The sequence below is a fragment of the Tiliqua scincoides genome, chromosome 12 (assembly GCF_035046505.1).
Source record: "Tiliqua scincoides isolate rTilSci1 chromosome 12, rTilSci1.hap2, whole genome shotgun sequence".
Classification (NCBI taxonomy): Eukaryota; Metazoa; Chordata; class Lepidosauria; order Squamata; family Scincidae; genus Tiliqua; species Tiliqua scincoides.
In genome coordinates, this window is record NC_089832.1 from 12794414 (window position 1) to 12817243 (window position 22830).

Sequence of the window (22830 nt, forward strand, 5' to 3'; positions counted from 1 at the left end):
GCGAGAGCCAAGCACTGCCTCTGGCTGCAGGCATCCGATTTTTCTGGTTTGCAAAGGTAGTGTTTGAGCAAACTCTGCCAAAAGTCTGTTGCTGTTGTGAGGGAGAGATGTAAACATTTTCCCCTTTTGAAGAAAAAAGTAGTGGGGACAGCAGAGGATTAAACAGCCAAGCAAAGCACTGCTTACATGCATTTGTTTTCCTCACAGTGCTGCTGAGCTGAAGCTACAAGTGCTAGAACAGGGTGTTCAGCTAGACTAGTAGACTTCAACTTTTCATGCCAAGTCCCAAATAAAAGTAAGAGGGGATCCCTACTGCATTTTCCCCCTGCCTCGTGTCTTCACAACAACTCTGGGGCAAGACAGAAGAGGCTGTGCAGGCTTATATCAAGAATGCAGCTTTGATAGGGCAGTACCATTATTGAACTGAACCCCAGCTCTCTTGCACAGGCTTTGAATGGTTGTGTGAACCCTCCAATGAGGTTTCATGATCCTACTGAAAAATACTGAGCTAGACCCACTAAAGCTGCTTTTCAGCCTGACCTCTAAAGGGAACACACCTGATTGCTAGGGGAAAGGAGGCTCTGCTCAGCAGCAGTTACAGAGCACGTTAGTACTTGCCTATGCTTTTTGCATACACACAGTGCTTGACTCTTGTCCCCTTGGGTAACATTCCACCACAGCTTGCAGACACACCTAGCTCCCTTAATTCCAATTTTCATAAAAGAAAATGGAAGCACTACCAAGGCCAGGTAGTACTCCACCGCAAAAAAAATGGGGAGCTGAAGGTCAAAAAAGTTTGAAACACTCAATTTTTTTGTTCAGTTTTGCAGGTGTCAATGAGTGTTAACAAATGGCTAGCCGATCTTAGGGTGGGAAACCATAGTGGCCCAGGAAAAAGTTACTTTTGTGGCTACATCTATAGAGTTTACAGCTCAGTCAAAAAAGCAGTACAACACAGCATGGCTACTGAAAGGTAAGGTAGGTATTATTTGCACCTTTACATTTATTAACTACAATATCAAGTCACTTTAGTGGCCAGTGTGCATTCCCAGGTACAATGATTGTGTTCTTGCAGTTAGCAAGCTCCAGCAATTACTGCTTGAATTTAAAAACCAAAGTTCCTTCATTCAAAAAAAAAAAAAAAAAGACTGTAGAAAAGACTTATACAAAAGCAGAAAAGAAACATATCAGCATTTGGGATTAGGTGAGGACAATGAGGGAGAGAAACTTCAGGTGCATGTTCAGCTTTTGGAGATGGCACTGCTACCCACACCAAGCCAGAGAGCAATGCCAGGTCTTGCCCAGCTGAAGATATGAAAGAGCAGGCAGGCAAGATTGCACAAAAGGTGATTGATGCTGCTGCCATAAGAAACTCTTCTGCGACAGGTGATACAAATCTTAAGTGTACTATCAATTATAAAAACCAGTTTCAGCCTCTACAATAATAAAAGTACCAAAGACACCTCTCCTATAAAGGACAAGTAAAAAAACCCTCTGAGTTTCCTAGAAAGGGTTCTGGTGTGCCAGGTGCCACTAAAGAATCCTAATGATACCTACTTTTTTTTCCACCTGCTTTTGTAAAACAAAGTCACAGAAATCCAGGGCTGCTTGCTGGTGCAGGAGCTCCAGTCCATGCTCTCTTCCCTTCACTGTGGACATAAAATCAAGTCTTCAAGTGTACACAGGCTACTTCTACACAGTCTTCTGGGCTCAGCAGTAAGAATATAACAGCAGGAACAAAAGGCAGTCTTTTTCCACCATCGAAACAAAGTGAAGGCAAAAGGTGGTCTGAGTGAGAGATTGTCCTAATCAGTCAAGTCTGGTGGAAGTAGAGGGGGGTGAAGTTTTAATAGCCTTCTTCTGCCCAGCCAGCTGGGCTCCTGTCCAACTACCTACCCATTCAGAGATGTCCATTAATCAGCATCTTTGCATTGGCTCAGTAACACCCTTCCTTCCACGAGTCATCAGCAGAAACACTGGCCTTTGGAAACCTGGTAAAAGAGTTGGTACTTCAGATAATCACAAGATAATTACTATTAAAAAACAAAAAGCATATTCTGTCACTGGACCACAGCCCTTCAGACTGAATGTTATCCCACACTTAAAAAAACTCTAAACATGTTGCCCTTCTCAACATGCTTCAGGCCACTTCCTAAATGATCATTTCCTACACAGGTACAGGAAGAACATAGCTACCTACACAACTGTTGTATTTTGTTGCAGGTACACATGTAGGAAAGCCATGGCTGGTCATTATTTCACAAAAGCAGTAACTGCATGCACCATGGCAACAGGCCCTCCAAACTGCTGCCTAAATTGAATGAAGCAACAACAGTTAAGCTCAGACATTAAAGTTTATTGGTTGCTGTAGCATAAATGCTAGAGATACAGAAAACTAGACACTTGAAGGAACACTGGGGGCAGGTGGGGGAGAACCATGAACTTATAACTAGTCAAGGGGGAGGAGGTATCAGCTTAGCTTACTAGCCATATGTCTATTTCTTGATTTTTGTGACTATCAACAGGCTCCTAATGCATACACAAGCAGAACGTTTTAAATAAAATAGTACATCTCCCTGTATATCCAAAAAAGAGATACCAGCCAACTGGGCTAATTTAGAATACAATTTCAGAATATGCAACCCATAATGTGTGAAGCCCAAAGTCAGGGGCAATCAGCACTAAAACAGTCCAAGGCAGAAACATAGTGATGGTCTTTCAAAACATGAAAGTACTGTTTTTAAAGTTATTTAAACACTTCTGTAGCTAGCTGTGAATTGGGCTTCCCACCGGACAGCTGCAATGATTTTGAGCCAACCGCACTGAAGTCAACTCTATACAACTTAAACTCACACATATCAAGCAGTCTTCATTCACTGCAACCATCTACTAACAGCAGAATTATACAAACGTTTCAGCCAACGTGCTGGACACCAACACTGCCGGTATATCCAGGCAAGTGTATCCACACAAACTGCATGAGATTTTCTCAGGGTACTGGGTGCCAAGAGCAACATTTCCTCATCCAGTTACTTCAAGCTTCTGACTCTTACCTCTTGGCTGGCTGGCTCAGCTTGCTCTTCGGGGAGGATGTTCCCCCGATGCTTGTTCGGCTTTTAGTCGGGGCATTTTTTGCTCCTGTGGCCATACTACTGCTCCTGACCACAGAACTGCTGCCACCTGCAGAACCTGGAGTGAGTGTGGAAGACTGCAGCTTCCGAACTCTGCCAGTAGGATTGGAATAACCAACAGCTCTTGCTGGCTGCCGTGGCGTTAGGAGAGAGTTTGCACAGGAGCCTGCTTTCATTGGTTGTCGGACCGTTAAGGGAGGCTGTCCAGCACTGGAGGAATAACGGAGCTTGCTTGGAGCCAGACCTTGAAATGGAGCAGGAGAGAAGGCACAAATGAGACCACACTAGGATTTTGAGGAGAAAAGCAACTGAAGGCTCTTAAGAATGTTAAAGGGAGCAGAAACCAACTTACTAGCAGACGGCTGCTGGATTCTGGAGAGCCTGCTACCTGGAACCTGCAGATCCGACTCTAAACTACGACTGTTCCTCACAGACTCCAAGGAACGCAGACCTGTTCTAGCCAGATTAGGCATGCTGTGTCGTAGCTCCTCTGTGGAGGAAATGCAGCGATAAGGAATCAAACTCCTATAAATTCACACACACGCTTCTTCCCCTCTCCACCCACACCTATTTGCCAAGCCATACATTACAGAATTCAGCAGTGCTCAGCAACAGCGCCACACACCTTCATGGCCAGAGTACTTTAACCTCTCTTGCATAGAACTTTGCACTGTTCTTCGTGGGGGCCGGATCCGGGGGCCTGATGCCCTGCCGTAGTCTGTATTTGTGGATGGGGACTGGCACCTTGGAGAGCTGAGAGGGGACGGCGAGTATCTGTGGCTGCTGTGATAGGAAAGGGAGCAGTCATCATCTTCATCCTCCAAGCTGTATGTGTCGAAGTCTTGGTCACTGTAAGTACCTCTGCGCAAGGAGTGCAAGGAGGCGCTAGAACTGCGGCGGGAAACGGAGGCCGAGCTGGAGGCGCAGTCCTGACGGAGACCTGAAGTGTGGCCAATCACAGGACATAATCACTGCTTGATCAAATTGACCAAAGTTCTTGCCCAGCCCAGCCCAGCTAGGGTTTGGGGCATGAATGACTCACCAACGGGTTATCAAACCTAGACTATATTTCTGCCTATTGCAATCAAGGTGGATCAAACAGCTCAACATTGTTCAATAAACCAAGGGTTGGAGGCAGTCAGTAACTCTGTATTTGATAGATGCACTGCAAACCAATAGCATTCTTTTCATAGTTCAGTTCACGAACTCAATTATATGCAGGCCTCAACTACACTCTGTGCTAAGGGGTGGTAGTGCTAGTTTCCATTGGAACAGGACCAGTTGATTTGGGGGCAGGGGGGATTAGAATACGGAGAATGTACAAGCTCTGCACTAATCCTTCTTCCGGTATTCAGTATAAATAGTAGCAACAAGGAGCCATCCAGCCTAAGTGTCTACTTCTTTCTTTTTGCGCTTATTCTTTTTCTGTAAAATTTAAATCGGAGGATAATTTGGTTCTGTGTTCAATCTCAATCGAACAAGAGCTTCAATTCAGATTAAAGTCTATGGATCAAAGGAGGACTTTAATGTTTAATGCAAGAGAAGGTAAACACACTTCAAGCTGAAAACTCAATTTATGCCACAGTATTTCATGCTTCTAATTTAAAATCTTTTCAGTATCTTCAGTGCTCTAAAATAGGATGCCTGGTCCAGTCTCCACAGATCTGCAATTATGCAAGCAATCTTCTACAAGAACAGTGGTTCATACAAGGACATGACAAATATCTAGTTTAGGGCATGAAATCCTGGAGATTGTCAGTCCCTCTGAAACACGTTTCTAGCTGTCAGGCATAGTTTTTAAACAAAGCCTCCTTCAGAAAAAAAAAACCCCAACTAGCTTTGCACTGCTCTGATGAATAAAATCTCATCTTTGCTGTATTAAACCTAGAATTTTGACTCCTTCCCACATTACTGCTATCCCATGCGTCACATACACGCATTCCTCTCCACACAGAGGGGAAGCCATCTGCTTTCACGTACTTTCTTCCTGTAGACGGGCCATAACCTGCACGTCGGTCAAATCCTGCAGTTTGTAGCCCATTGAGATGGAGTCATCTGAGGTACTGAGTTCACTGTCAACAGAGGATTGAGAGCTCAAGGCTGAATGCATGCTCAAATAACCTTTAGGAACCAGAGAAAGAAAGGAGAAAATAAGGTAAACCTCACACATGCATCTCATACTACGCAAATTGTTAGTCTAGTAAGGAGTACTACAAGGCTTCACCATAAAGCAACCAAGTTCCCCATTAGAGGTAATAGGCAATCCAGAATGTGAGAGGTCTCTTCTGTGCCAGACTGCGAAGTAAGTGAACTTTTACAGGAAAATTCATCCTTGCACGTCTGATAACTACAGAACCTATGCTGAACAAAGGGCCCAATCCTAACCAGCTTTCTAGCGCCAATACAGCTGCAATGCTGCCCCGCGGTAAGGGAACGGACCCTGATCTTGAGGAAGCCTCTGTGACTGCACCCCCACCACGGGATGCAGCATGTGCCCCACTGGCACAGCTGCATCTGCCCAGGATTGGGCCCTGAATCTTAGGCACAAAGGTATCTCCTACCTGCTGAACACACAGAATGGGTTTTGTCAGAGGGGCATTACCACTAACAATACCTGCCCACTTTTGGCAACTCAAATGTCACTATCACATGCAACATTTAATGGTGGAGGAGTGGGGAGGAGAGAAAGATTACAGTCAGAGAAGCAGTTTGGATGGAGCAACAGTTGTGCACAGCAATACAGTAATGAACTACTGCCATTCCCCATCTTCAAGTACAAAAATCTTGCACCTGTAGATTCTGCACTGTTGACTGAAGAACAGAGTAAAAAGGAAAGCTGTGAGCAGAAGTTATAACCCTCTACCAATTCTAGTCCAAGTGTTTTCAGAGTTTAACTGATGCATTTTTACAGAATGACTACAGATATTTTCAAGAAAGCAAACCAAGTTTAGAAACATGCCTTGGACGTTACTGAAAACATCCATTAACTTAGTCTAAATATAAGCATAGGTGCAGTTATTTAACAGGTTGCATCAATCAAAATATCCTTCATTCTTCTGCTGCGAGTCACGTTTAAACATTCATACATAAGATCTTTATTGGCATAGATATACACAATGACAAACAGACATCCAGAACACACAAACAAAAAGAATAAAATAAATCATAATCATCCAATACCCCCCATTCACCATAATATAGCAGAAGACCCAGAATTCCGTCCTGCCAGTATCCCAGAAACAAAGTTGGCAACCTTGTCAAGAGAGTCAGTTTCCTCTATAGAAAGAAGAGTTTGTAATTTAAATGAATCCTCCCAACCCCGCATTTTGTTCAGCAGTGGAGCAGTGGAGCCAGATGGTTCTTACGGAGGGTGTCATGCAGTGGGCGATTAAAAAAAATATATGTGATGTAATGTCTCCACACAGTTCCTGTCACAGCTACATCTTCTTTCTGAGTAGGGAATGCCACTGAACCTGCCCACTAGCAGAGCTGATGGAAATGCATTACATCTTGCAATGCTCTGCGAGCCTGCGGGCACTGCAGATGATAAAAGAAAGAAGCCGGCTTCCCAAAACTGACTGGGATGTGCAGGTGGAGAGGGGAGCAAATGGTGTTAGCTGCGCAGAATAGCTCTTGACGCTCAATATCAATCTTTCCTTGATAGTCCTGTAGGCTTCACTTAAACCAATCATACCCAGGCTTGCTGTGTCTAGTCCTATCAATTTGAGCTTGGTGAGTATATCCACAACCTCCACAGGCAAACTATCCCTTCCTTCTCAAGTTGAGAGAGAGCATGGTTAAGGCCCAAGCCGCATAACATACTGCTAGGAAACCGACTATATGGCAAATATAGATCAAAGCAGGCCTTTTCTTCAGTTCAGTAAGCTACATTGCAAAGACATTAATAATCTTCCAAAGTTTCCCTGACGTATTTAGAGTTGGTCACTTGGTGGTCTAAAGAGACCCAATATTTCAAGCTTCATGACCTGAGATTCTTACTTGTCACAAGGCGAGTGCATTGAGTTCCTGAAACACTTTCAAGAAGTGTAGTGAATAACCCACGCTAATTATATGGCAGGCTTCATTTGTGTCTAGGCAGGATGTGCATTCATGTCTAACCTGGGCAATTTTAATTCCTCCACTCCTAGCACAGGGATCTGCTGCCATGCTGGTAATTAAAGTTACTAGGACAATACGGAAACAAGCAGAACAGCAGTAACACCTTCTTTGCTTCATATCCTGGCCTAAACTCTTGCAACACTAGCCAGAAAAAGCACCCAGATGTGGGCAAAAATTGGTCTCTCAATCAGCTGGCAGTGCATGTGTTTGTCTCCGTCTCCTTCCTTAAGCCATACTATTCAACCAGACTTGGAACACATGGAAGATTCTTCCTCTTCTATCAGTTCACCTCATTAGTCCCTAAAGAAGAATGAAGAGGAGAGCTTCCTGTCTAGCAACAGATTAACCTCCAAATGATCCAGATCAAGATCAGAAGCAAGCTGAGCTTCTGTGCCAAAACTCAAAGCACAGTGCCAAAACTCTGAACTGCAGGTCTGGCAGGCAAGTCAAAAACCCAACAACAAGTTGCAGAATGGTTGGATAAGCTGCTCCCAACTCCCCATAAGAAGTCTGCCACTTGCCTCACCAAATACTGCTAAAGGAGGGTTTAGCAGCTACTCACTGTGTGTTTAAAAGGGCTTTGCTTAAAAATGTTCCCCTGTTCTTCCTCTTCACTCTGAAAAGCCAGCAATCCCAAGGAGCCCCTCTCTAGAAAAACATACACAGCTTGCAAGTGCGCAACCAAATTATTCAATTTCTGTGCTGCCTTTTGATCAAATAAGTCTTAAAGCCAGTTTGCAAGCAGTACACAGTTGAAGTGAAGGGAATATTTTGCTCTTTCCTATATGTCAAAGGATGGAGAAAAGAAAAACAGGGTAACCGTGTATCCAAATACCAAAAGACAAGCAAAGGTACTTCAAAAATACAAGTGCCTCTGTTGTTTCAGCTTTCAAGAGACATAGAGGGAACAGTTCAATGGTTACTTTAACAGGTAAAAATCCACCAACAGGATTATATCTGGATGGTAAATTCCCCAATGTCTGCGGCCCTCTCCAACCCAAAACTCCCATGAAATACTTTTCGGAACTATTCTGACAACCTCTTATTTAATCCTGAGTTTTTAAAATCAAGCTAGAAAGGTATCATTCATTTTTAAAGACTGAAACTAAATACATGTTCTTAACTCTAGAATTAACTGCACAGCAACGCCTAAGAAGTGAGCATTCCAAGTACTGTGTTAAGAGGATTTATCCCAAGGCAAGCATTAAGAAAGTGACCTCGATAAGCTGCCACTACCAGTGCATACTGGTCATACCACTCTCGGGGAAGCTAGTCACCGTCAGACAGGCAAAGTGTTTTCAGAGGCTAGGCGCACATAATTACTGTATATTTATGTATGTATGGTCTTGTGACTGCCAAGCTAATCCTCATCCAACACAAGAAGTTTCTGCACATGCAAGCAGAAAGTCTTCATACTGAAACAAAACAAGCAGTGGCAATGAAGAAGAGAAAAGCCCTGCTCAACAGGAGGTTCTGCCAGGGCTTTATCCAAAAGAACAGTCACATGAAATGCTCAGATGTGCCAAGTCAACTTAAGAAGTCATTCAGAGTGTTTAGAATTCCCTAGAGTTAGCAAAAACAAGCAAGGGAATTTGAAGCAGAAATGTTCCTGAAACACCAGACAAAGGGAAGGAAAACCATGTTAAGGGTAGTTTGGTAACCCCAGTCTCAGACCCCCTCTCCCCCCCAGTACCCCCTTACACATCTCCCACCTCCAGTCTTCTGAAAGCACCCCCAATGCCATGCCATACCTGAGCTGCCACAAGTTAGTAGCGGTTTGTTAGTTGATTTGTAGTGCCCAGGAGAGTTTAGTGCATTGCTACAGGACCCTGTGTCAGCATTCAAGTTATGCACACTTGGAGACGCCAGTGGACTGCAATACAGGGATTTCCACCTACTGGCTAGAGGAAGATACAAGAAAGCCATGAAATGTTACCAAGTTAGACACAGATTCTGAGGGGAGGGGAGAGACAGCATGTCAAAACTACATTTGTATGGGTTCCATGCCAGACACACTCACCCTGGACCATGATACAAACCAGTAATTCGACTTCCAACTATGGCTGATAGTTTAAAATGTCTGGAATTAGAACAAAGGGTGACAGTTCTCAATTCTCCAATCATAATTCTCTGCCGGGCTTAATACTTCAAGGCCTGCAAGTAGCATACCAACAACGTGATATGCTACTCAAGTGCACTCAGGACAGCTACAAGGAGAGCTCCATGGATTCTGGCCAGCCTTGATAACCAAGTCAACATTTGTAGCATAGTGGCTGAGAGACTGAGCTGCACATTGGGATTTCCCCGATTCAGACCCCACCTCAGGATAAAGTGTATGAAGCACTTTATAGGCTCAGACAGTGCTACACAAATGCTTATAATGATGGTTGCTAGGACCCTGCTTGGAACATAGTCCTGCTCACCACTGTGTTCAATGGGCTCACTAGCAAGTAAGTCTACACAGAATTGGAGCCTTAGGACTTTGGGAATAAGGACCATCAGAACTCAGTGAGACTGACCTACTACACAGGACTGCACAATCCTCTGCTCCCCTATCCCATTGTCAAGCTTGAAGCTGAAGTGAGGGGTTGGGTGGAGTTCCCACAGTTGCACTGGACCTCAGAAGCCTTGTGTAGCTGGCAAGGATGACACCCACCCTAGCTTCAAACTTGGAGCCAAGTCATCATCCAAATGGCCATCTCCAAGCTTTCCCTCTGAAGCTGGAAGGAAAGCCAAGGGTTTGTTCTGGTAGTATAATTTGGAGTTATTATAAACCTATGCCTCAAGTTCATTTATATTCACCATCCCATGACTTAGCTGATATTTCTGCAAAGTCTGAACTATCCCCAACTCTCGAAGGCTCAATTTATAAGAGTTTTAATGCCCCATAATCATAGGGGCTCCTTTTTAAGAGATTTTCAATGACATTTTCATCTGACACTAATCTCGGTCCTGGAGGTAGATGTTAGTTTGTTTTATGAAGTTTGGGGGGCCCTACTTTGACCCAACCCTCCAGAGTACACCTGAGGCAAGGACAGTACCTACCATGGGAGATACAAGACTCCCCTTCCCACATTATCCTGGAAGTAGGCAAAGAGAAAACATGTCTCATGAGCTTCCCACCTTAGCATTTCTTAACGAAGTCAGTACAGTGCCATTACAATGTCATTGCCATGTACACAAATGAAATAACCAGCCTGTCCTGAGTGGCAAGAAGTGCTTTGCACCTCACCTCTCTAAGCTGGTGGAGCACAGGACAGACTATATTACTAACACATCACACACAGGAACATTCAGTGTGAAGAATGGCCCCACGAGGTTACCTTATGTGGACCTCTGTGATGGGTAAGAAGAGTTCTTTTTCCCTCCATACTTCCCTTAAGGCAGTTTTCATTTAATTAGCACTGTGTAGTTGTGGAAGAAGCACTACAGATCATATAAGCTTCTAGGGTTTATTTTATAACCCACCGTGAGGGATAGAACTATTTTAAATAAATATACATAAAAAGGCAGCATTAACATGCCATAGGTGCTTGGTTCATTAAAATAAAGGAAAGACTTTCTCATCAGTGTGAACTGAGACCAATACTGAGAGTTCAAAGAGTGGAATGATCAATGCAGACAGAGAACAATCAAGCCTTATTCTGAACCAACTTGTCCTTAAAATCCCTTAACTTGGAAACTGCTCTGCACAGATGAGCCTGTGCATTCTTTGAACAGCCAAGTGAATGCTTTCTAGAGCAACCAACTTGGCCATAAAATGTAAAGCAGTATGAGCTTAAATGGCAGCTCTTGTTTTTCTTGCACCTTTTAAAAAAGGCATCCAGTTCTAAACTCCAAACAGAGGATATTTTGACAGCACAAGACAAAGTTGCTACAATGTTCACCTAGGCATCTACTTGAAATGCATATTAAAAGCCATTCTGAAACTAGTGAGATTAATAACTGGCTAACCAAACAGTCTATTATACTATAATTCTACCTCCCTGAGTAGTCTGACATGATGGCAAATGACAAAACTATGCTTTTGAGGGATGGACATATCTCCATCTTACCAGAGCCTTGCCTATATTCTCTAACTTGGCTAAATTCTGGCTAAATCTACTCCCTGTGCCCTAGTGCAAGAGTGGATCTGCGGAAACCAGAAATGTGAAGGCTTTGTGGCAGTGGAGGATAGCAAAATAAAACAATGTTGCCCAACACTTAAATGGAACCATTACAAATTTGAGAAAAAAAACTTATTTAGTTTTTTAAAGTTAAATAAGTTTAACTTGTTTAGTTTAAATTTAAACAAAATGTGTTTTTTTTCCTTTCAGAATGATGAATAAAATATTTTTAATCCACTGCTTTATAAAGTTATTACACGGCCAATTCACACCTAAGATTCACAGATTGTAACATTAGTGATCATGGCACTACTGAACCACCAAGAGTCTTAGAACTCGGCATCGAGAAAGTATTTTCCAATATTGCAGAATACAAAGTATTTTCTGATATTTGGTGCCAGAATGGAATCTGGGAATCTGCCTGCACCCCCTTAGCGATGCGATCCTGAGGATCATGCTGCTGCCTTCCCCCGCTCCTTAAGGGGGAAGCAGCCAGGGCTCTCCGGCTGGGGCGTCACAACGCCCCAGTTTGAGAACCACTGTGCTTCATTAAAATTCAGAGTCCAAACAAGATTCATGCCTTTAGTATTAATCCTATATTCGACTGGTCCCAATATAGGCATTGCTTTAGTTTGGACTATAAATACATAAGTGTATTGCTACTCCTTAGTTACAGAGCAGAGAAAAGTGACCTTCTGTCACTGCATAAAAATGCAAAAGTCTACATGCTCTTCCAAGTCGAGAAAATAAGGCCCCTCTCATGTTTGCCATAATGTGGACGGCTTCCCTCACCAGCCTTTCCCCGCTCCCCCCACGTTCTCCCCAAGCTGCAACCACCAAGAGATACTTCAGGTACAGCATCTGGCACCTCCATTTTACATACATGTACATCATTTGATGCATGTGAACTAACTTCGGTTAAAAGAACCTGAAGCAGTAAAAGAGATTCTCACTTCAGGAACTCACTGCAGTCGTTTGTCTGTAAAGTAGAGTAGTCTCTTAAGATCATTGCAAGGATAGAAGTCATCCTCCGATTAGGATACGTTTGCCCAAGGATCATGTAAACCACTTTGCCTACAGCAGGCTTAGTAAGATTATCTCCATGGCACTTTGCCCAGCCATTAGTGCTAATGCAAGATGGCTTAGCAAGCTCCAAGCAAGAAAATTGGAAAGAGTAAACCGAGAGATCAAGACTTGGACTCAAGTCAGTGCTGCAAAACTCAAAATACCCAAAGCAAGAGAATCTAAATCATCCAACTCAATCTTTACATCACAAGTACTTTGCAGTACTGCTACCTGTATAATAAAGTAAACAAAAGAAATTTGGCCTGCATGCCACTGCCCCCACCCCGCCTTCTCTCTCTCACTGAAGGTTTTAAAGCAAAGGCTGGATGGCCACCTGTCAGAGATGCTATAATTGCCAGTACTGAACCAGTAATGCATGGCCTTCAATGCCCCTTCCAACTAACATTCTATGAACCCGAATGGCTACTAGCACTAGGATGCCCCTTTGAGCACAAGCATCTCACATACCTTGGTCGAGTCTACCGAGAAAAGTACGGCAGGCTGCCTCTGTCTCAGGGCTGGGGTGGTCCAACACCTGTCTACACCACTTCAAGGGGGACTCCTTTTCATCTACAGATGGCTTTCTTGGAGAGACATACAGCCTTAAGCAGAACAATGGAAAGTTAATACCAAGCCAACAAATGAATACAACTACTACACCAGTCTGTCAGCTTTTACAGAGTGAAAAGGCTGTTAAGAACCTGACATGACCTATAGACATCAGTGTTTCTCACCAGTGGTACTTGAGGTGGTGCTGTCTGGCGGTTCTTGCAGGACCCTGGACCTCTGCCCAACAGCGAGGCCAGGAACACGACGTAATGATCGAAGGAAGGAGGCTCGGCTCAGCGGGCAGAGCTCCAATGCCTGCTTTTCCGCACTCGAAAAAGCCCTCCGGTCCACCCTGAGACTCTTACTGGTGTTCGTCACATTGCATCTGGCCTCTCAACCCAGAAATAACTGGTTATGATGTCATCAGTTACTGCTGGTGGTACTTTGAATAGGTGGACCATGTGAAGTGGTACAGCAGAGGACAAATGTTGAGAAATACTGATATACAGTACACATGCAACTCATACAGAAAACTAAATTATTACACTGCAAAAAAGATAGAAGTGTTGCCTACTAGGACTGTTAAGAAATCTAGAATTGCACTCCTTTCATATGATACTATGAACGGAGGAGTCTGGTGGGCCCCAAGAGGAGATAGCCTATTATCAAATAGTGCTATTGTTACAGAAGCTTTCTCTGCTCAAACTGTTTGCTGTTTGGAACAGATAAGCTACACTGAATGTGTTTTAGCAAGATGGCAGAGATCAAAGAAACAATCTAAGACTTCTTAGAACAGTTCTAAATTAGCAAGATAATAAACTTGCCTAAAATGTACAGAAGAAAAAGTGAATCACAATGAACGTGAAAGATGCAACAAATTAAAGTTATAGGAATTTGCACATTTTGGTCTTTGAAAGACTGTCTTCTGCCAAAGAAAGAGAACACGTTCTTCATGATTTCATGGAAGAAAAAAAAAAAGGCTGGTTTTTAAAATTATAAAATATTTTTTCTCTTTTCTTTGACAGAAGACCACCTTTCATTGTTTTGCTTCAAAGATAAAAATCATTACTACAAATACTTTAAACTACAACCAGTATCATGAATCACTTTCACAATAAGTTCTTTAGTTGTCTGTCACATAACTACATAAATAGTTTCCAATTCTCACAAAAATGCAAGGGTTTGTCTTTTTATACACACACACACTGAAGATTTCTTCCACTGTTATGTCTCTCAAGCATATTCCAGTCAGAAAAATAATAATAATAATTAATAAGAGAACTACACATAATGAGTTGTATTCTAAATTTAGTTACTCATGATCAAAATCCCATGGAAATCAATGGGATTAGACATGACAGTGGATGCAAGTTTCTATTGGACTCGGTCATGACTGACTACTTAGAACAGGGGTGTCCAAACATTTTGGCAGGAGGGCCACATCATCTGACACTATGTTGGGGGCCGGGAAAAAAGAATTTAAAATTTAAAATTTGAATAAATTTACATAAATGAATATAACCCAATCAGTCCTGTCCTCGCCTCTTTTTCCCACTGAACAAACTAGATCCCATTATTTGTTAACACAAAATCTTTTAAGAACAGAGTAAGCCATGAGGACTGGTGGCTTAAAGAGATTTTACAAATTGGGATGTACACTAAGGAAGTCAATGATGACTAAGCACAACTGAAATAAATGAGTAACTTAAGCCCCATTAATTTCAGTGGGTTATGGTTGTGACTAAGTTTCTTAACATACTACATCTCATTACATGAGAAGTATTTACAGTAAAGTACACCAAACACATGCACAGCAGGTACACACACTAAAGCACCAAGACTGCAAATAGTTCCTCATCCTATTTGGCACTGTTGAGTGAATACACAACACGGTCCACAGAGTTGGATGCCTCCTGTCCATATGAGGCAAAAGCTCCTCAATTTCTGCTGGTTTAGTTTGATTATCTACAGAATGGATCAGGTCAACCCTCCTCCCACACAGTAAACACAGAGAGCAACTAACCACCTTATCTTTGTGTCACGGTACTGAGTTTATCGACAGTTGTGGAAACCACTGAAACCATACTGTTGCAGACTTATGGGTGCTTCCTTCAGACCCATTTTTCATCTGCATCAGAGCATGCTCAATATACCATTTAATTTCAGCCTTACTTCTATCTCTGCTAAAAATGTCCAAAGGTGTAGTCTTGTCCCCTGCTTTATCAAGCAATAGCCCGCAATCTTAAGGTACCTACCAGCTGTCCTCTTCATCACTGCCATTCTCAAGCTCCAACACTTCCACTCCATCCAGTGCTGTCTCACTGAAGAGACCTTCCACATCTATGCTTCCTTCATTCATTCTCAGTGCTGGCTCAACATCTATGGTGGCGAGGTCTTCTACCAGCACTGTACTACCACAGTCCCAGTCAGGGAAGTCACTGGTGTTGCCATCACTGCTCTGTATTTCTGTAGGGCTCTCACATTCTGTGTTGGAAGGCTCTCTCCCAGAAGCACTAGCGCAGCTGTGCTGTGTAGTGGCCTCTACATCTTTTTTCAAGAATTCATCTGTCTCTTCTACTTCTGACCTCATTTTACTCAGTGCGGAGTGCAGGTCTGCCACTATCTGCAACTCCTGTTTATCCATCAGAGCGTTTATGCCATTATTCATCTCCATTCCATTGAGCCTGGAATTGCAATTATCCACTCCAGTGCCAGCCTGGCTCAGCAATTTTGCCTCCGGCACACTTCGAAGGCTTCTAGTTCTCAACTGCTGATTCTGGAGTTCAAGTCTCCGCACAAGTTCCTGCAGTTTCCGAACCTCCTCCAACTCAGGGCCCACCTGATCAGCCATTGGTTCTGCATCTGGACTCATCGCAGAGCTCTCCGTCGAGTCCCGGCCTAGTTCGGTTCCCAGGCTGTGGTCTGACTGAATTATAGGGGCACTTCCAGGAACAACCATCTTCTTGAAATCCCTGAGGAGTCTTGCTAGACAAAGGCATCATAGAAGTTGTTAAAAATAGCCATCACATTACAGCAGAATATAGTAGCTCTACAAACAATTAAATATCTTCAGAGTTACTGGCTTTAACGCCGACAGCAAACAGAGCAAAGATTTTGCGAGTATGAAGGCCCTTGTTTACAAGGATAGCACACTTTGCTTCCTCACTTTGTTGTCATGAACTATATTTACCCAATATGAGCAACAGTTTAAGATGCTGCTATGACAAAGGCAACTCATCGTTATCCAGTGCATTACAGATGTTCATAATGAGTACATTATGAGTACATCTGTAGTCCTACTGACTCCTCGTGAAACTGCCCACATAAAGCTGCCTTCCTGAAACCACCAAGTTGTGCGAGGTCAATTTGGGGAGGATAAAGCCAACCTTGACTTGCCAAACATTTTTGGATTGCAGTTTTCAGCACTAAAATGGCAATAGCACAAACAAAGCCAAATAGGCAAGACTTATCCATGCCTATAACCAAATGAAAGGTTCTGAGGACAAGGGTAGAACAGATCTTTCAAGCATAACTTAAAGGATTTCTATAAACCAGCATCATATTTCTAGCTATCCAAGCACTTAATATTTTGCAATCCAACTCAATAGTATTCAGTGAAAATAACATCTCTGTCTCAAAGATTTAAAGACCACATTAGTCTTGAAAATTATCTGAAATACAAACATTCTAAAGTAGGTGAACAGAAGCTGCAAATAATCACCATGCAGAGTACATGAATTATTTTATTTTCTTCGCTGTCAAGTTTGTTACATGTGCAAATGGGCGCGCGCGCACACACACACACACACACACACACACACACACACACACACCAGGAAACAGCAAGTGAGTTGCTAGTCTCAGATTATGAGAATGCTGAGAAGTTGCTTCCTCTTCAGCGGTTCATACTAGAACAGCAAACCAAAATTTTATTTTTAAAGGTTCTTCACAGTTTTGTTCCACTCTAGAGCAAAACAAAGCAAATGCTCACCAGAAGCTTTGCTACAAGGGGATGCATGAAGCAATAAGAAGCAATGACCATAACCATAAGCAATAATTTACTTTTTTTCCCCTGAAGCAGTTGGAAAAAAAATATTTAGAACTTACCCTGCTACAAGCCAGTGAACAAAGCGTGTGGGTTTCAGCTTACATAGCAGATGTTATTTAAAGGCAAGTTACACACACACACACACAGAGAACCTTATTGGCTGGTCTGGAGTTGTGTGTGGTTATATTGACATAAGGAAGGGTGTGTATGGAACCACCTCTGTCAATTAGCTTTAAACAGAGAACATTATACAGATCCACATTAAAGCACATAATGAGAACACATAGTATGCACTCAATCTTTCATTATCAATTATTACAGACGCTGTGCACCAAAGATGATAGCATGAGAAAACCCAAGGCGACAATGCAAGTCTCTCTGAATTCCATTCCCAGCATGAGAACTGGATGTTAGCTTTTCTAATGCACTACTGAATTAAAAATGATACATTTTTTGGTATTTCTCTTGTAAATTTTCAGTAATGCATTGAAAAGGGGGGGACACAGTTAAGGACAAACACATCTTATAAAAAAATTTTTTAAATACCTTCCAATCAAATGTCCAGCCAGTTACTAATGGGACAACTATCACAAGGGAATTTACCAGAAACCAATGACCTGAGATATGATAGTAAAAATCTACATCCCGACTAACCAGAAGCAAGAGAGTTGTATTCATCCACAGAAGATTTGGGAATAGATCTAAAGGTGCCATAGAAGACTGGTTTCATTTTTAAGAAAATAGTCAAAAAAAATCACTTTTGGCATTTGACAGTTCTTTCCTAATCAGCAGATTCAGTTTTATCATATTAATTTCTCAGTTAAGACAAACTGCAGGAGGAACACTAAAAAAAGAACTGCAACATTCAAAACCTATTGTGACAATTTAAAAATAAAGCCAGACTTTCCACGATATTTTTTTTTCCAGAAAGTGAGGCCCATGAAAAGTAGACAAAGAACATTTACTGTCAAAGTATCCTAACATTAATCCTCTTTCATGACAATTGCATAAGAATTCTATCATTTTTTTTAAAAAGCAGTCTCTCTCTCTCTCTTCCCCTTTCCCAATACAACAGGTGCAATAACCAACTCTTTCAAGCCATCCCTAACTGGCCCCCATTTCAAGAGAATTTCAAACAAACAAGCAAAAACTGTCAATTTGTATCTCCTTCACATCACCCCCAGCCCAGACTCTGAGATCAACTGAAGTTCCCTCAAGTGTGCCATAAGACTCCAAATTGTTTTTTCTCTGTTCTTCAGAAAAGAGGCATGTACTTACCAGCTCATCTGTCAGAGCCGAGTGCAGTAATGAGCAGCCCAACCAGGATGGATGACCTCACAAGCTCACACAGGAGTTGCATGCAGCTCTGTGCTCAGGAAGAGAAAAAAGAAGAGAGAACAAGTTACCACCACAAAGCAAGGCCCAAGGCCAATCATAAAAATCATCATCGTCCTTGAAAGCAAGAGACAGGTGCCTTGTCCCTTCCTACAGAGTAGGGGAGCATGAGTAGCTCCTGCCAGGAAACCAGAAGACAAGGTCTCCCTGTTCTCCCAAAAAAGGGGCAGGAAAATAAAGAGATGGCTTCAAAAGAGGGATAAGGATGGGGGGGAATAGAGGCAGGAACATGCCCCCTACCCACAGAGCTGCGGAATGGGAGAAACTCCTCCAAGAAGACAAAAGGCGCCAGAGTCATTACAAGGAACGAGCCCCCCTCCAAAAAGCAGTGGTTCCAAAAGAGGGGTAAATCTAGGACAGAGAGGGGTGAGACAAATGCATTGCCCCCTCCTCACAAAGCAGTAGAGCTCCCCCCCCCAAAAAAAACCCCAATAGCTCCAAAAGAGGAACCAATTCAGGGCAGAGAGGGGGTTTGAGGCAGATTCACTGCCCCCTCTAGAGCAATTCCTCTCTTCAGTCAGAATGGTTACAGCCCCCTCCCCTCAAAAAGCAGTAAAAAGGTTGCCCTAAAAGATGGGCATGATGGGGGGGGGGTTGGAGGCAGGTGCCACAAGGTAACAAAAAGGGGTGTCCTCTCAGGGGAGAGGAAAAGTGAAGAGGGGCTGAGGAAGGGGTTGAGGGGCAAGCCACCCACCAACCCACACACATATGCTGCAATGACATCTGGAGGCCAGGGAGCCCCTCCTCCCAAATCAGTGGCCCCAAAAGGGGCAAATTCAGGGCAAGGGGGGTTTGTGGTAGATGCACTGCCCCCTCCAGAGCAACACCAGCTCCTCCCACTAGTCAAAAAAGGGGCATAGCTCCCCCCAAAAAAGCAGTAAAAAGAGGGACACAATTCAGGGGGGCTCAGAGGCAGGTGCCAGAAGGTAAAAAAAAAGGGGGGGGTCCTTAAGGGAAGAGGGAAAATAAAGAGGGGCTGAGAAAGGGGGTGTGGGACAACCTCTCACGTCCTACTGAGTCCCCGAAAGCAGTGGCTCCAAAAGAGGGGCAGATCAGGGAGGGGGTGGGGGTTTCAGGGTGGTAGATGCACTGCCCCCCCACAGAGCAACACCACCTATTCCCATGAGTCAAAAGGGGCACAGCCCCCCCCCACAAAAAAAAGGAGTAAAAAGAGGTTGTCCCAAAAGAGGGCAAAATGGGGGATCTCAGAGAAGGGGCAAGATTGGGGAGTCCCAGAGGAGCAGGTGTTGCAGAGGGGCAAGATGGGGGGTCCTCAGAGAAGGGGGTCTCAAAGGAAGGGGTAAGATTGAGGGTGTTGCAGAGGGGCAAGATGGGGGGGTCCTCAGAGGACAGGGTGTCCCAGAGAAGGGGCAAGATGTGGGGTCCCCAGAGGGGGGGCCCAGAGGAGGGGACAAGATGGGGGGTCCTCAGAGGCAGGTGCCAGAAGGTCACAAAAGGAGTCCTCTGGGGGAGGAGACATAGAGAGGGGCTGAGGAAGGGGGTGGGGCAGCCCCCCCGACAGCTGGAGACCTCTGGGGCAAAATGGAGCACCCCCACCCCAGTGGGCCTCACCTGCTCCACCCCCTGCGGTGAGGTCGATAGTCCTGGGGGGGAGGAGGGGGCCTCGCAAGGCCTAGCAGCGGGGAAGGGGCTGGGCGCGGGGGAGGACCGGCCAGCCACGGCCTCCCGCCCTGAGCAGAAAAATTGCCCTCAGCGGCCCCCCCTGCTCGTGCGCGCTCCCGCCCGCGCCTCTTACCCGCCCCGCGCGCGCCCGCGCAGCCTTTTTTCCCTCAGACACGCGCGCTCTCTTTCAGCCGCGGTGGCTCTGGCCGTTGTGGTGCCTCCGAACGATCTGATTGGCTACGGTTGGAGCTTCATTTGCATAAGAGAAAGGAGGGCGGGGGGAGAAGAGAGAGAAGCGGCGAGTCCCGAGGGGGGCTGGAGAAGGGCGCTTCTGATTGGCTGCGGTTGGATGCTCGTTTGCATAAGAGCAAGGAGGGCGGGGGGAAGAGAGAGCAGAGGTGACAAGTCAGGCAGGTGGGCGGGGAAAAGAAAAAAAGACACCCCCCCTTCAGCTTCTTCTCTTCCCCTCCCCTTTCCGGCCTTAGCAGCGCGCGCTCTTGCCCGGGCTCGCCTGTTGTGCGCATGCGGGGGATCTTGCAGGCTGGTAGACTGGTGGAGGTCGAGAAAAAGTGTCAGGGTGGTGAGCATGGATGGATGCCTGGATGGGTGCATGCATGCAAAAACTAGTGGGAGGTCTGTGCTGCATGCTTGCTGCTGCCTCCTCTTCTTCATCTTTTTCAGCTCAGGGCACACTGACAACGTTCAAGACACACCATGCTGTTGGTGTGGGGGCTCACATGACCCAGCCCCAAATTCCTGTGGCCCACCTGCAGCTGCAGCCCATTTGTGACACATGCGTGTGCCTTGGCACATGGATTGAAAATTGCTGCTCCAGAGCCTCTGCTGCAGGAATAGATGGCTGGGCGTTTGTCGTGAATGCAAAGACAACCCCAAGATGCCAGCAGCTGCAGGAGTGCAAATATATCACCCTCCAATGTCCAAATGGGGGGGCGCACAGGTTTGTGCATAACTGTGAGTAGGACTAACTCAGTGGTTTTCAAGCTTTTTAGCACTGTGACCCACTTTTTAGAATGACAATCTGTAGGGACCCACCAGAAGTGACGTCATAAACCTGGAAGTGATGTCCTAGCCAGAAGTGACATCATCAATGTAGGCATCAGACCTAAGCCATGATCAACCAAAGGTCCCATTACACAGAGCACTTTGTCGTTATTTTGCATAGCTTGGAATTCAAACATTTCAGCTAGGAGCTCAAAGCAGAAGTAGAACTTGGATCCTTCTCCAACCATGCAGCCCTCCACCCTTTCCAGCATCCCATCTTCCCACCTATTCAGGTCAAAGCATCCTGCCTCTCCCACCGGGAACCTGTACTGCCCAGCAGCTCTGTACCTTGTATTTTCAACAGTGGCTGAACTGGGTGCTACACAACCCATCTGAAATTGGCTCGCAATCCACCTAGTGGGTCCTGACCCACAATTTGAGAAATGCATAATTGAATAAACCTCTATCATGTATTTCTCCCCCCCCCAATTCAAACTAATAAGCAACACTTCTATTGTTCCTTGACCGCTGTGAGAATGAGAAATGTTCTTTCGTTAGAAACTAACAGCCCTTTCCATATTCTGCACTCCAATTATGAACTAGTCTGTACTGTACCTTTTAGACCACTTTGGCTCTAGAGCCTAGATCAGGACATACACCACACAGACCATCAAGTCAAAGACACAAGTCAACTTGTTACACCTAACATCTTATCATTTATTAGTACTGTAGATGGAGGTTAAGCATTTGTTGCAAAGAAAACAGACTGATAAAACAGGGTCAATGAAGCAAACATCTATAATGACCTGGAGCTCCCTTCCCAAAGCAGTTTACAATGCAGAGCCGGCCCATTCATGAGGGCAACTGAGGCAGGTGTCTCAGGTTATGGAATTTTGGCACAGTCTGGGGGGGGGTCAAAGGCACAGGGATGGGGATCTTGGGCAGGTTTGTTGCAATGGCATGCATCACAGAGGAAAACAAGCAATCCAGTAAATAGCACCTACCATTTTACTTGTTGCTCCATAAAACATGCACTCAAGTAGTTAAAAACCAAAGCAGATGGGTTTTAGAACTGGAGGAGAGAAAAGCCAGCAGAAAGGAAATGTGGGAGGAAGGTAAATATTGACCAAGGTCTCTAACAAAATACCTTTGCTCAAGTCACTCGGTCAACGGTTTTATGGCACACCTGCCCAAGCACAGCTATATCACACAAAGGATCGCTGACTTGGCACGCCTAGCTGGAGACAACTTATCTGAAAGCCTTGTCTTCCCAGAGGGGTTCAATACTTTGTCCACTGTCTGAAGATGGTATTATTCAACAGAAGTGTAAAAGTTTGTCTCAATACACCGTTTCACTTGTGCAAAAGATTTTGCCAGTTTGTATCTCATCTGTTATCACGTAACAGCTGGGCAAGAGCTTTGGAGGCCACTGCTTTCTAGGGAGGTTAGAAATCACCAAATAGGGTACGGTCAAAGTGATTCATACATTCCTGTACGTCACGTGATTGCATTCAATTAGATGATGGTGCGCTTGACACTTTGCGGCTGGGTGTGTGAACAAGCTCAGTTGAAAAGGATGCCCATCTGTGACGGCCTGTTCACATACAGTTAGTGTTGCAGTCATTTAATGAGAAATAGAACCAGGTGAGTCAGGCTACAATTTGCAAAACAGGAGCAGGCATGAGGGTTCAAAAGGTTGCTTTAAGTCAGGTTTCTCTGAGAATCATGGAACAGGAGAAAAAAGTCTTAACATATCTGCTTCAGAGGGCTGAAATCAGGCAGCTTAAAATAT

At 44.4% G+C, this 22830-nt stretch overlaps 1 protein-coding gene across 2 annotated transcripts; it reads right to left on the reverse strand.

The window, feature by feature from the left end:
* Positions 1-990: 990 nt before the first annotated feature.
* Positions 991-20251, reverse strand: LOC136663232 (SLAIN motif-containing protein-like). Of its 2 annotated transcripts, none has more exons than XM_066640215.1 (9): positions 20170-20251; positions 18297-18384; positions 15226-15955; positions 12890-13023; positions 5112-5252; positions 3757-4071; positions 3484-3621; positions 3054-3375; positions 991-1991 (listed from the first exon to the last, which is right to left on the reverse strand). In XM_066640215.1, exons 3-9 carry the CDS (start codon positions 15927-15929, stop codon positions 1937-1939), a joined length of 1809 nt encoding a protein of 602 aa, XP_066496312.1. In that variant the 5' UTR covers positions 15930-15955; positions 18297-18384; positions 20170-20251; the 3' UTR covers positions 991-1936. The 2 variants fall into 2 exon arrangements, with proteins under 2 accessions (XP_066496312.1, XP_066496311.1); XM_066640214.1 differs by lacking the exon at positions 20170-20251 and adding an exon at positions 19986-20071.
* Between the last annotated feature and the right edge of the window lie 2579 nt (positions 20252-22830).